The sequence below is a fragment of the Chanos chanos genome, chromosome 10, assembly GCF_902362185.1.
Source record: "Chanos chanos chromosome 10, fChaCha1.1, whole genome shotgun sequence".
Lineage (NCBI taxonomy): Eukaryota > Metazoa > Chordata > Actinopteri > Gonorynchiformes > Chanidae > Chanos > Chanos chanos.
In genome coordinates this window covers 25,779,824-25,793,952 of record NC_044504.1, presented here as the reverse complement: position 1 = coordinate 25,793,952, position 14,129 = coordinate 25,779,824, and the positions used below count along the sequence as shown (strand labels likewise).

The window sequence follows — 14,129 nt, the reverse complement described above, 5'->3', positions numbered from 1 at the left end:
TCCTTCATACACTGTCAGGTTCTAAAAACAAGCTTCCCCACAGCATGTCGCTCATGTCACCTTCACTTGAAATTTCAACAGAGGACAGATTCAGATGATTAATAAGCAAACACAGGTAGAATTAAATAGGGGGTGTAACGGTACACAAAAGTCACAGTTCGGTATGTACCTCGGTTTTGAAGTCACAGTTCGGTACGGTTTCAGTATAGTGAAACTTATTTTCATTTATTATGAATTTACTTGTGAACTTATAAACTTGTACAAACTTGTAAACAGTGGCAAACTGGCCATTCCGTTTTTTCATTGTACCAGTGATATTCACGTTTTGATGATGACGTCTCAAACGAGTAATTGTGTTCGACACACTGCCAGCAATATACCCGATTTCAGCTGAACAGTGCCGGCGCACTGCCTTTGTCTTATCCACTTGTAGTTCACTGGAAAATGCTCCCAAACAGGAGACCTGAAGGATATGGGAGGGTCCCCAAGCTCTGGCTTTGCGGTCGTCACACTTACGAGGCTGCATCATGGAACATGCGCTAATTCAGTTGCTAAGTTATGCCTCCATTATGGAATCGGAGAGGAAACTGAGTTTTTAATTTTTGTTTCGCACACAGAAACGCAGAAGAGAGGGCACACTGTATCTTGTCAAGTATAACTTCATTTGCTGATGTTTCGGTCGACTGACCATCAAAGCCTAAAAAAGTTCTGCACATAACGTGTGTGGTTAAAGCTAGACTATATTCACTCGGATCACAACCCAACCGAACATCCTGTACCAAATACATGTATGTACTGTTACACCCCTAACACAAATATACAGCCTCCCCTAACTTTAGATAGAATAATAATTTAATGATTTACATGTGTTATAGTGTTAATTGTGAATTGAAAAAGGAGTTTTGTTACATTAGTAACGTAATTAGAGCTCAACAGGCAGCACCTGCAGCGAGATAAGGTGGGGGGGATCACGGTTCTGGAAGACGAGACGAGACCGTGGATGTTTGTATCACGGTTTCGGTCTTGGTTTCAGAACCTTTACAATTTCAGAATTAAAACATTCAACGTTTTTGACTTGTTTCAAGTGGAGCAATATCGTTAAAGTTTAACGAGGGGTTATGCATATTTAATGCCGTGAGGAACCAGCAGCACACTTTTTGTGTGGACTCACAGTTGCAATTTAAAGAAAGTTTACTTTAAGCATAGGATCTCAGTGCAGTTACAACACATGTGGCCAAAAGAGATTTGCAAGACTGGCTTGATGAGCTGGTTGGAATTGAAAGCCCCTTACAGGGTAGTATTTAAATAATGAATGATTTAATAACCTCAGACTCTCTCCTGTGCCAACATGATAAAGTCACTGCAAAATGTGAAAGGAAGCTGTTGTAGGGAGTTTGCAGACCTCTGTCAAGTTATCATTAAATCAAACCCTCAGTTTATCACTGAGAACAGAACAAAATATCTGTTGTTTAAGGAAGAAGATAAAAAGAAAGTATCAGTAGAAGTAATCTTTCAGAAAATAGTGACTAATGTTTCTTAAACCACTTCATGTACTTTGAAGTACAGCAACACCTGAATTAAATCTTACAACATGCCACAGGACCAGTAAAAAAAACCTACCTGTGTTTGGATTCTGGGGCTCCTTGCCTTGTTGATCTAGCATGGAATCCCCTTGTTTCTCCATCCTAGACATTCTTAATGTATCTCATCACACACTCAATTCATCACCACCATGCATGACTTTAACTAACCACTGTCCCAGAGTAGCCTTTTAACCTGCAGCTGACCTCTGCTTTATGATGGCTTTTTCAGCCAGTGTTCTCTCAAAGCTATGCTGGTTCTTTGAAGTTTTTTTTTTTCTTTCCATTTCTCATCAAACTGCCCTATGTATTTCCCTTCTGAGCTGTACCAGTTTCTTGCGTATGTGTGGCCATCTGTTAATTACTATCATGACCTCTGTTTTCTTGAAACTTTGAACTCTTCCACCAGATTAAAAAAAAACTTAGTTGGAACTACTAATTAGCATGCTCATACACAATTAATGTTCACCATTGACATCAAAGGCCAGTCAAATACATTGCATTATGAATGGGAGCCCAGCATTACCTACCAGACCGTCTAATAGATTTGTACACTTCAGTGCAGCATAAGGAATTCCAGTGCAGCCAGTCAGTTAGGTAACTGTCAGCTACATGCTTTAGAGCGGGTCAAGGCCATTAGCCTTCTAGTCCCCAGGTCACAGTGTACAGATGTGTCTCAAACAACCAGACACAGTTAATCTGTAGGCTTATCCTTTACGGGAGATTACGTGATTATTTTCACCAAGTGTTATCAAGAGTAAGGGTTCCAATAGTGTCCTGCTTAGATTTCTGTTTGAGAGGGCATTTAGACATTGTTCCAAACTTTTTAATTGGACCAATTATTGCAAAGTTGTTGAAATGTTACTGTTTTGTTTTTTTCTTTTTTGGGCAGACACCAATTCCTCTTCCTTATACGTTAATCTGATAATAGTATAGTAAGGGCTATGTGGGGAGTCATGGGGATACCTTTACACAACTGCTGGAGCATGTTGGTATTCAGTATATCTCTCTATCTGCACACGGCTGTGCAAGCTCAAGGTCTCTGTAAACTCTGCTTTAGTATGATCTGTTCATTTCCTGTAGAATTCTCCCTTCTTCTTATCTCCTGTCTTTCTTGCCCTTCCCTTCACCCTCCCCTCGTCTGCACACTCCTCACTCCCTAGCATTCTTAACATCTCATGTTAACCTCACCCACAATCCATGCTACCATTCAGGCCTCCTCCTCCTCCTCCTCCCTGATCCCACCGCTGACACCCGTGGGACAACCTGACTGCACCTCCATCTCACTTTGATGCCACGAGCACTCACCCACCCCAGCAGACCTTGCATAGAAACCCACTACAAGGGAGGATCCAAGGCACAGCTCTGTAACTGAGTTCAAGTGGAATTTGAATGCCTTAAGCAATGGACCTACCCTCCCCCCCCTCCTTATTTAAACCACTGAAACTGCCTTTGCCCCTCCCCTACCACTGAAACTGGCCTGGCTAAGACGGTATGAGTGGATGGGACAATAGACAGGCTGTTGACAGAAGCTAAGAAGAGATAGAGCCCTGCCTGTTGTCATAGACACCTCACAGAGATGGCTCGTTTTTTTAATGCCTGGAGACAAGACTTTGCTTTGAATCACTCACCTATCCTCTCCAAATAAATTGCTGTACCAATGTTTTGTTTTGTTTTTCATATACGTATAATATTTTTTAGACCTGTTAATTTTCCATTCACTTGCATCGCACATTACTGTAATTATTATTATTATTATTATTATTATTATTATTATTATTATTATTATTATTATTATTATTATTATATGACTTCAAATCAGAACCAAACCACATCTTTGATTATTTATATTTTAACTGTATTCATTAGATATATGGCTACATATTGCAGTTTACTAATAAATTGTCCAATCAGAGTGAAATTATCATTTTAATGGGTTGTATTTTTAAACAGTGTACAATGTGTCCCATATCTTCATTCTGGGTTGATTTAATGTAAATCATACATTTGTTTATGGACATAAATGTTATCCGCACAGCTTTACCAGTGACCACTTTGTAGCCTTTTGTTTACAATAAGATTCTGACCAAAGGATGTCTACATTTCATATTACACTGTCATAGTGACGAACAATAAAAAAAAAAAACTGTATTGTTAATTATTCTTTGTATTGTTAAATATTCTTTGCCACTTTTATTTCTGAACCTTGACAAGCAGAGCATTACACATGAATTTACATGTTTAATTTTGCGTGTTGTTTCTCAGACTTCTATCTTAATAGTCTGCTGTCTTTGACAAATCGGTCATAAAAAGGGACTTGTGTGTGAAATTAAGTAGGTTTTGTGTGTAGATTCTGTTGTTAAATCCAACATTTCCATTTCAGTCACTGGCATGCATAAGGATCCATTTTGACAGGCGAGACTAGACCTGTATCCAACTCACAGCAGACGGTGAATTGGTGGTGTTGTACAGGCAGTATAGGAGTTAATGCATTACCTTCTACAGCTAAAACAAAACACTGAACATCTTAGAAAAATAGCTGCTGAGTTACAAAACTCAGCGGTTAGTAACGTGACTTATCAGCCGCTGCTGAAATAACAGAGAAAAGACAGGCTTATCTGGCACATGGTCAGAATGATGAATTCTTGCTTTTATGTCTATTGTCGATGTACCCAGGAGCATGCATTGTTTTTCTCCGTATCTTTTGGGGCTTTCTCTCCTCCCAATTCCTGTATGAACAAGGTCCCTGACTTTATATATGAGTGGATACTTACGTTGAAGCTTTTATTTGAGACTCATCTGAGTCGCGTGTGGAATGTGACTCTCCTCTCCTTGGTTACGTATGGAATGCAACTTCCTTTCCTGAACTATCCTTCCCTATCCCTCCAATTAACTCACGAGTGGCAGAGCAGGAATCTTCTTTTCTTGAATCCTCTCAGGACTGTACTGAGCAAGACTGTTCTCTTTCATAATACACAGACGACTTGTATCTATGTGTGTGGTCTTTGAGTGAATGTTGTGAGGCCTGTGTAAAATGCGAAGTCATTAGAGTACACCACTGTGTCAGAGGGACACTCTTTCTTCTCACCATTTACCAAACAGAAGTCAGGCCCACCACAATGGCCATTGTAATAAAAGACTTTGTTTGTTCTTTCTTTGGCGATGTGCCATCGTTCTCATTCAGTTTAACAAGTCAGTGTGTCATGCATTGTTCTTTCATAATACACTGCTTGTCTGACAGAATCCAAGGAGTCTGTAGTGTGTGAATGGTCCCCATTCTCTCATCCAGAGAGTTTTCTTTATTACCTCTCCTCATAAAGTGATAAAGGTTATAGATACCATTCAATCTATTTGCATATGTTTTAACTTTGCATACACTCACTGACCCAGGCTCTGTAATTGTATTTGGTTTTTCATGGTTGTGGGTATTGGACTAACCTCAAAGGTTCCTCCCAGCTTCAGTATAGTATTATAATCCACAGTATTACAAAACACTGCAGTCTTGAATTTTTGAAAACCTGTGTGAAGGATCTTTGTCATCAGAAAATGGCCAGAGTCCAGCAGGTCTGAGGTAAGTCATGTCTGCTGTTCCAGTCTAAGAGGACCTCAGAAGCCTCACGCACTAAGGGTTTGTTTCTGTGCGTTTTGATTGGTTCTCATGTATTTTCCTCCATTCCTCTTCCAAGCATGCCGCTGGTGACTGACCTGCTGGAAACCTGCGTGGACGAAGTCATCCGAGTACCTGTTACTATGGCAACGGCAGGCCTATCAGAGGAGGTGGGCCCCGGTGCTGCTCTTTCTGCTTCTAGTATAGTCACAGAGGACAGCATGTCTCTCACTGGTAAGTCAACTGGTGTACACATACAATCACAAGTGCTTTGTCTACCTTCACTTAAAGCTGAATGTAAGATTTCCTATTCTCACATCAGTTTTCACCTCAGGATTGTCAGTATTTCACTTTCTTGCCATATTTCTCTTACCTTAAAATGAATCAGTAGTTGAGGATGAAGAGAACGAAGGTCATATTGCATTACGGTATTGACACAAACACTTCTGTGTATGTTATACTTAACATGAAAACGTGTCAGTTTTAGCTAATTTTTATTGAAATGTGCGTGAAGTATGTTTCAGACATAGAGGACAATCAGACCGGCTGAGTTCACAGTGCATTGTATGAAAAATGAGTTTGTAAAGACATTTTGTGTGTGTGCGTGTGTGTGCACGTGCGTGTGTGTGCACGCATGCGTCCCTGCAGATGCAGCTGCCAGATTGAAGCAGCTGGAGATTGAGAGTACCCTGGTCTCTGCTCCGCCCCGAGTCAACGTCAACATGAACAACCAGGTCAGTGCAGCCACCCATAAGAGTGGGAGGGTTGTTTCCCCATACACAAACTCTCACCTACCTGCCTGCACACGCTTACATATAAACCACTGAGAACAAGAGCTGGTAAAGACCACTCAGACAACTTGACATGCAGTGCAAAGCAAGCCCAGAATTCACTGACTGAATCAATGACAGCTTCTGCTATTCAGACTGGCAGATTGTTATAAGAGATAATTGCTTATTACAGATATTAGAGATTCACTAGTACAAACTGGTTTTGGTTCTACTAACATGTAGTGCAGAAAGAACAGCCTTGACATTTGGCTCATTACATAAACACACTGTATTTTGATATGGGAATGGAGTAATGAATTGCCTATGCATTTTCAGCTGTGATCTCTCCCCATCTCTGTTCTGTTTCTTCACTTCCATAGCGATGCTGCTCTTCTAATGTTTCCTTTCATATACCTTATGTGCAGACAGTAATTTTTCTTTTCATGTGCTCTGTATGTACAGACAGTAATTTTTCTTTTCGTGTGCTCTGTATGTACAGACAGTATGTCGCTGTGGCAGAGAGATGTGTGAAAATGGTAGTAGCGTCACATAATCTGACAAAGTTCACCAGCCCAGTGTGTTCACAGCTGTAGAAGTGTCTCTGTTCTGCTAAGGCAAACAGAGCACTGTGGTAAATGTGTTATGTGGGTTGTGTCAAAGCCCCAGCAGTGAAAATATCGTTCATTAGCTATTATATGTGAACTCCCACACCATGGAATGGAAGTAGCAAGTTATAAATGCCTTCAACTGGTTTAATGAAATATGCGCAATTCTGGATTACTTACACTCATTTTATATGTCATTATGTGTTTTGTTTAGAATTCTCTTCATGTACAAATAAACAAACTCAAAACTAATTACACCTTCCCTCTCTGGGTGTTATCAGGAGGATGTGGTTAAGCTGACAGAGAAGTGTCTAAACAGCATGAGTGGCAGCCCCTCCCTACCGCCACTCAAAGTCTCTGAGGAGATGAAGAGCAATATTCTCAAAGCCCAGGCAGAGGCTGCTCTGAAGGTACCTCATGGGCGAGGAACACACCACACATTGCTGTCTGACAGGCTGAAGGCCTTTATGTAAAAACACACAGAGTAAATTCTTTGGCGTCCTTCGGTTAGTCCTCTTACACCCCCAGTCATGTTGGAAGTTGCTTTGGATAGAAGCATCTGCTAAGTGAACAAATGTAAATGTCATATTTTCAGAATTCAGGTCACTTGTTGTTTTTCTTTCAAAAGTCTGGAGGAGAGAGACCATGACAGGCTGAAGTAACCCTCCCCATGACTGGACTTGCATGGATCAGCTAAAGCTCTGAAACGGACCTGTTTTATTGCAAAAACATCTTATCATAGATGGAAGCAGTGATCACCCCGTGCTGTTTGCTCTTTTTCAAAGATGGTCTGAGACCCACTGTGCTGTAGATATGTGAAATTGATTGAATGGCACTAATCTCTCTGATGTTAGGGGACGAGAGAGGAGCTGGGTGCGACTGCAGATAAGAACTGTAACCTGCAGGAGACGGCCACCAGGTAAAGTGGAGAAAAAAACCCACAAAACTCGTCCTGTGGTGTTACTCCAAGATGAGATAAAATACCGTCAGAAAAGCTATAGATTTTCACCCTTTCTTTCTTCTCCTTGACCTCCCTCTTAGTTTGTTTTTTTTTTCTTTTTTTTTTGTCCTTTCCACACATTCACTTCAGCTTAGTAGGGTTCATGTTTGAAGGGCAGTGGGGCATGTTTTTGTACAGTTGTGCTTTGAGTAGCAGGTCCTTGATCATGGGAAAAACTGCTCTCCTCAAAATAGTAAGATAGAGCTACACTGTACATTTGAAATAGTTGTGACTGTAAATGAAATTTTAACATTTGACATGCACAAACATATAACTGATTGACCTCCAACCGATGGTGGACCAGGTGTACACCAGACATCAACCTATGATGCTGTTGACCATTTAAATATGTACTAAATATACAGAAACAGAAACGTGTGTGTTCTTTGTTGTTTAAATTACAGTCGGAGGGGGGAAACATCCCTGGTTTTGCCTAGAATTTAGCTAAAGAGGTTACCTCTCAGCTCTGTGGGTCACCCCTACACAGCATGCCTCATGCTACGCAACCCAGTCACCACCTCACACTGCAAAGCTGTTTAATGGGAGGAATATTCATCAGGCTTATCTGCATAACTCCTTTATGACATCATTGCCCTGAATCAGCATGAGATGCCCACAAGCTCCCTGGTTAGCTTGGGAGAGTAGGGGGTGTGGCTTTGGCATTTGATTGACACAAAGAGCAGTGACCCAGTGAAAGACACCGCCTTTGTCTGGCTGTGGTAATCCACACAAGTATGTGAGCACACACTGAGTCACTAGTCACTCTTTCTGTCCAGTATTTGTAATCCTCACAAACATATAGTTCAGGTTAAAGGTCACGGTGCCTTAGACAACAAATATAAATACAACCTCTATAAAACCCTACCTCTTGCTGTATATTAGGTTGTTATTTGTTATTCGTCAGTATTTTACTACTTTTTATTACTTTGAATAAGAGTGGCTTAAATTAAAATGGCAACACAAAGGCAAAATGTGGTGGGAGGTGTGATTTCCATATGTAACACAGAATCATTCTTTTGTTCTTTTTGTTGTGTCTTTAGCTGACATTTGATTGACAGTCATAGTTCATCAAATAGTCCTAAGACACCCACAAGCCTTGTCACAAGTCACAGGTTTTGTCTACATTTTTAGATTCTAGATTCAAAAAGATGTTTAACCTCTTTTTGCTGTTTTAACTGTATGGTGTGTAAAAACAGTGTTAAGGGGCATTCCATCAGATGACGTGTTTCAAAAATTGAATATCGCAGTCATATAAGTTTGTTTTGGACCAGTTTGACGTTTAAATGTAAGGCATTTTTTTTTCTGTTTTCCACAATGAATGATAAAGTTTTAAGCTATGTGTCATCCGTGGAGATGTAATGTGCTGTCCTCTGATTGGATGCTCTTGGTGTTACTCAGGCTGAAGGGGCGTGGTGGACGAATGGGCAGCACCTCCTCCTTGACAGTGGGGAGTGGGAGGCCAGAGCGGCAAGAGTCCTGGGACTTGGTGAAACCAGGCTTGCTCCCCTGCTCCACCAGCAGGTGAGACCACAGTAAAGCTGGTTATCACAGACATATACCTGCACCTTAGGTGTTTTGTCTGTCTGTGTGTGTGTGTGTGTGTGTGTGTTCTGCCAGTTAGATTGTGTGTCTCTGTGTGTGTGATAGAGAGAGAGAGCAAGGAAGAGGGAGAAGCAGAACTAAATACAGAGAATGAGAAGCCTGATGATGTGGGTGGGGAAACATGAGTGTAGACTGTACTGGCAATATGGAGAATGTGATTTCGATGCTCTCTCACTCTTTCTCCCTTCCTCCCTCCCTCTCTCTCTCTCTCTCTCTCTCTCTCTCTCATGAGTGGATTAAGACAGAAGAGGGATATGTGAGGGTGTATGTTGGTCTGTAATCCTCCTGGGACAGTGTGTGAAACGGTGCTCTGCAGACAAGCAGAAACTGGGGCACGCCCAGATTAAAGGGGCCACCTGGCCCTCCAGCAGGGCACCCTGGGAAAGCTTCCTGCATTGTGGTGGGGTTCGTTTGACATGTTTTAAGGGGAAAAATAGGTCGTATGGGACCAAACCCTGGCAATGTCTGAGTAAGACCCACAAATTTGGGTTTTCTACCTGCTCTCGTCGGAAGAAAGAGAAAAATAATGGATACCTCACTTTAACAAGCTACAGTGCAACTCACTTTAATGTTGTGATGGATGCCTGTTGTTTTTATGGTATCTGCAGTTGTCTGTTGCCCCCTTGTGGATCTTTTGATGTGTAACCATGATGAGGTCACATGATCAATTTCTGCCTGGAAACATGTTGTCCTTACGTAACTGTGGAAGCTCAGATGCAACAGATTGATTGTGCAATTAGCTGAGCACATTGACATGGAGCAGTTCAGTCCTGATTTGCAGAAGACAAAGGCATTTAGGATTTGATACTTTTTCAACCAAGTAATTTCAGTCATATGTAAAATTGTGCTCTCACACGCTTACGACTTCCCTCCTTAACTTGGAGAACCTTCCAGGGCGTCTATCTTCTCCATGGCTGCTGAGTTTCCTGTGCCAAGCATCCTGGCGCAGAATAATTTGGTTTCTAAAATGGAGGGGGACCTTTACAGAGCACCGAAAGTATTCGTTACTTAGTGTGGCCAAAATAGGAGGGGCTCTGGGTCATCTGAACAAAAAAGTCATGATAATAGTTCAGATAACTGAAAAATGATTGTCAGGAAAGGAATGGCATAATTCCTTAACCTAATGCAGCGTAACATGTAAAATATGTAATTGGTCTCTTGTTGATAATCATTTAACTATCAGCTGGCTGAAAATAGGTACTGCGCACTAGTCTCTATTGTGATTTTCTAAAAATGAATCCTTAAGAGTAATTTCAAGCTAAAGGGACAGTGATCAGCCAAGTAATGATGGAATTTTTTTGAGGTTCACACACACACACACACACACAAAGACAAACGCACAAACAGGGTGGGTCGAGTTGCTGGGGTTACTAGCCCTTGAGTTTGTGGGCTAACCTATTCATTGGGATCAGTAGCAAAGTGAGAGAAGATGACCTGCAGAGTTGTGCACTGGTTCAGCTACAGTTTTAAGTAAATGACCTGTTTATAAGGCTGTTGTAACTGAATTATCAGATAGAAATACATCCCCCTCAGTATGAATGGAAATCTTACCCTGGTTCAGTGATTGACCCCTACCCCTAAAACACCAGAAATGTTTTCAGCATCGTTTGGTGTTTTTCAAACATGCTGATCACACAAAACCTACATCAACGCACTCCGGCATAATTCATTAGATTACTGTGTTTTAAAATGGACCGACATTCAGGTTAAAGTAGAATGCTGTTTGTTTATGAATGTTCTCAATGGAAAGCTAGTGGGGGCACTGGAGGAACATCTCAGATTGTCTCTCAGTTTGCCAAGAGGGCTGTGTTACTTGTGTTTTATTGAGACTAGCACTTTTTCTCTCTCTCTCTCTCTCTAACAGATCTGCATAAATAATCACATCAGTCAATAGTAGATGTGAGGGTAAATCTGTAATCAACCTGCAAGACAAACCATCATATATTTAGGGGGAAAACTATAATAGTCCTTAAGGAATTCACCTGATAGAAAGACCATAATATATCTTTGTAATTGTAATATGTTGAGAGAACACTGTAATATACCTCAGGGGAAAATCCTGTCATATTCTTGAGAGAACATTGTGATAAACTTAAGTAAAATCCTTACTCCTTTCCTACTGTACAGCATAGGAGATAACTCAATTGAAAGCTCAATACCTTTGAGTCATTTCCTGCCTGTATTGTTATCTGTGTCCTTTGAATGAATCCAGTGCAAGCCAAAGTCAGGTCGCAGACTTTATCCAGAGTCATATAATGTAATGTACAGTATCAATAAATGTCACTTAAACCGTAACTTGTTTTGCGTGGGTTCTGTCTACAGCCTTGAAGTGAAGCCGGAAGACCACATCACCTCTGCACCCTCACTGTCTGCTGAGCCAGTCACTGAGGTTGTGCTCACACAGGTAACAGACACTCAAGCACAGTGCTCAGTTCTGGGAGGAAAATTACTCCAGCCCTGCATAGCCTTCATTCAGCAGCCTGCTCTTTTCTATCTAAGCATTATTTGGCTTCTCCTGACGCAGGGCAATACAGAGGAGCAGGAGCCAGTGGGAGCCCCTGTGAGCGATAATCTGATAGACTTCACAGACCCCACCCCAGTAGTAAGTCTATAGACCCACTCTCCCCCAGCACTGCTCACTGCACAAGACCTTTCTCTCATTAGCTGGTGCTTACTTAGAATTCAAGAGGCTTTAAAGCATGTGTGCTTTCAAAACCAGCGCTATTTTTAATTTATCTGTAATGCATTTTCAAAAAGCAAGAGATCTTGTCATCAAATGAAAACTGTTTTATTTGTTGATAAATCTGTCAATTTATGTTTTAAGCTCAAAACAACTTGTGCAAATTAATGTATTATTTAATATAATTTTAAATACAGTTTTCTGTATGGAACTATGCCCGTATGTTGAGTGAAATTTCTATGATAAAATATTTCTTCTGTTCCTCCCAGGCGCAGCCAAAACCTATGATAACACCTAGATGGATCATTCCAACAACTACAGTGAGTCTCATCCACAGACCATTTAAGGTTTCAAAATCTGGCTCAAGTGTGTCTTTTAAACCAAATCTGATTTTCTACAAAAACTTAAGTGTATACATAATTCATAATGAGTAAAGTCATTCAGACCCATCCCTGGTCCACTAAATCAGATGACTTCAGAACTTGGAGTGCTCTCGTTAAATGCATAAATCCAAGACTTTTCCCCTCATGTTGAGTAGTTTACACCACTGGGAAGTGAATCTTTCCTAGTTTTCTGTTTGCCCAGTTTCCTTTGGTTGCCTCACAGTTCATGTTGTGCGCGACTGACTACATTCGCCTTTCTCCTTTCATTACCATTATTGACAGCCTGGTACCTTTTCTAACGGCCTCCTAGACCTTAATGCTACAGTGAAGATAGCACCTCTCCATCCTGAGGGGGGTGTTCTCGCCACACAACCTCATCTCCCTCACACTCACAATGTGATGACCACCAGGTAAATTGTTTGAGCTGTCTTAGCACTCCTTTGTTGCTTTCTTTGCAGGGGGCAATGGAAAACTTTAAGAAGCTCGATATTTAATTGTTTAGACCTAAAGCCGGTTTGCATTGTAGCAACTAGCAAAACAACCATATTTAGAGATTTTTAAATTGATGTGCACAGAAAAGATAAGCAGGTTCACAGAGAAACAACATGCAAAGTGTCCATCTATGTGTTTGAAATGGGTAGAATATTAAATGGCAAATAAAAGACTACGGGATGAAATCATCTTTATGATTGACTGTGGTAGATCAGCTTTAATCTGGAGTGAGAGTGCAGTTAAATATATGTTAGAATGCAGATTATCTTTGAAATGTCATTGGTGAGGTTACTCAGGTTACTGTTTCTATAAACATATGAGACACTGCACAGGCTCTTCAAAAATCCTTATTAATACAGCAAGTACATTTCAAGGTAAGACCTTCCTGTTAGCAAACATATTTGTAACTGTTGTCCAGGCCATTTTATTTAGTTGCTTAGGCAGTCAGTTAAAGGCTAAGCCCTTTTAACACTAAGCTATAATATGGAAATAAGTAATAACCAGAAACACTGGGTATGGATCAGTGTCAGAGGACAATATCAACAGGGTTTAGCAGCGCTAATGGCCGGTGTTTTATCTCTCTCTCTCTCTCTCTCTAACAGTATTGTGGCTAATCCACCCAAGGAAGACAACCCCAAGCCCAAAGGTTTGCTGACCACTGAACTTTGAAAGCTGGAGGCACAACATGGGAGGGGGGGGGGGGGGGGGGGGGGGGGGGGGGGGGAGACAACTGTCCCTGGACTGAACCAACCCATTCCGTGCCATCCGCGCTTAAGATCACATCAGATTTTAGTTCTTCACTGTGCTTTAAGTTTTAGATGGCCCTGACCTTCTCTCAGTGCTACTGGTTGTCTCTACAGCCACTCCAGTATCTTTCGGCACAGCATGACTGTGTTTGGACTTGAAACGTGAATAGTCTCTCAGCTGTTCTCTAGGTCACAAATGCTCCGTTGGTAGCCATCTGCACTAAGACAAGATTGTTGCTAATGGTGCTTCCAAGACCTGATCCAAGATTAGCCAGGTACCAGAAAATGCAAGACCATTTTTTGCACAAATCTTTTGGTTGAGAGGACATGGTATCTGTGTTTTGGGACCACCATTTGAACAACAGCAACACCCGCGCAATCAAGATTTGTTAGCCTATGCTGAAACAGTTCCACAGCCAATGTTTGGATGTCATCAACTTTCCAAAAAGGGAACTTCATTTACTGAGGCGTAATCTGTGGAACTGTACAGTCACCAACTGTCCACAGAACAGAGCAGAGTACCTCTGTCAGACGTTGATGTGATGACCAGACACACATGAGAGAGCTTTGCTCTTTCATTACTTCGGACCATGAAGGAACACCAACACTGGATACTTCTATTTAAAGAACTGATATGAAATCAAGTATTTTCTACAGTCGTTTT

The 14,129-nt window shown here is 41.2% G+C and overlaps 1 protein-coding gene across 1 annotated transcript in view; it reads left to right on the top strand.

Annotated features, from left to right (window-relative positions):
• Window positions 1-13,409, top strand: part of epb41l5 (erythrocyte membrane protein band 4.1 like 5) — a 33,030-nt gene extending 19,621 nt beyond the window's left edge. Inside the window, exons 17-26 of the mRNA XM_030786041.1 lie at window positions 5,267-5,421; window positions 5,836-5,921; window positions 6,844-6,972; window positions 7,417-7,481; window positions 8,961-9,083; window positions 11,487-11,568; window positions 11,689-11,766; window positions 12,114-12,164; window positions 12,510-12,637; window positions 13,322-13,409. Coding sequence (XP_030641901.1) covers window positions 5,267-5,421; window positions 5,836-5,921; window positions 6,844-6,972; window positions 7,417-7,481; window positions 8,961-9,083; window positions 11,487-11,568; window positions 11,689-11,766; window positions 12,114-12,164; window positions 12,510-12,637; window positions 13,322-13,388 — 964 coding nt within the window. The 3' untranslated portion in view covers window positions 13,389-13,409. The remainder of the gene's footprint in view (window positions 1-5,266; window positions 5,422-5,835; window positions 5,922-6,843; window positions 6,973-7,416; window positions 7,482-8,960; window positions 9,084-11,486; window positions 11,569-11,688; window positions 11,767-12,113; window positions 12,165-12,509; window positions 12,638-13,321) is intronic.
• Window positions 13,410-14,129: the final 720 nt, after the last annotated feature.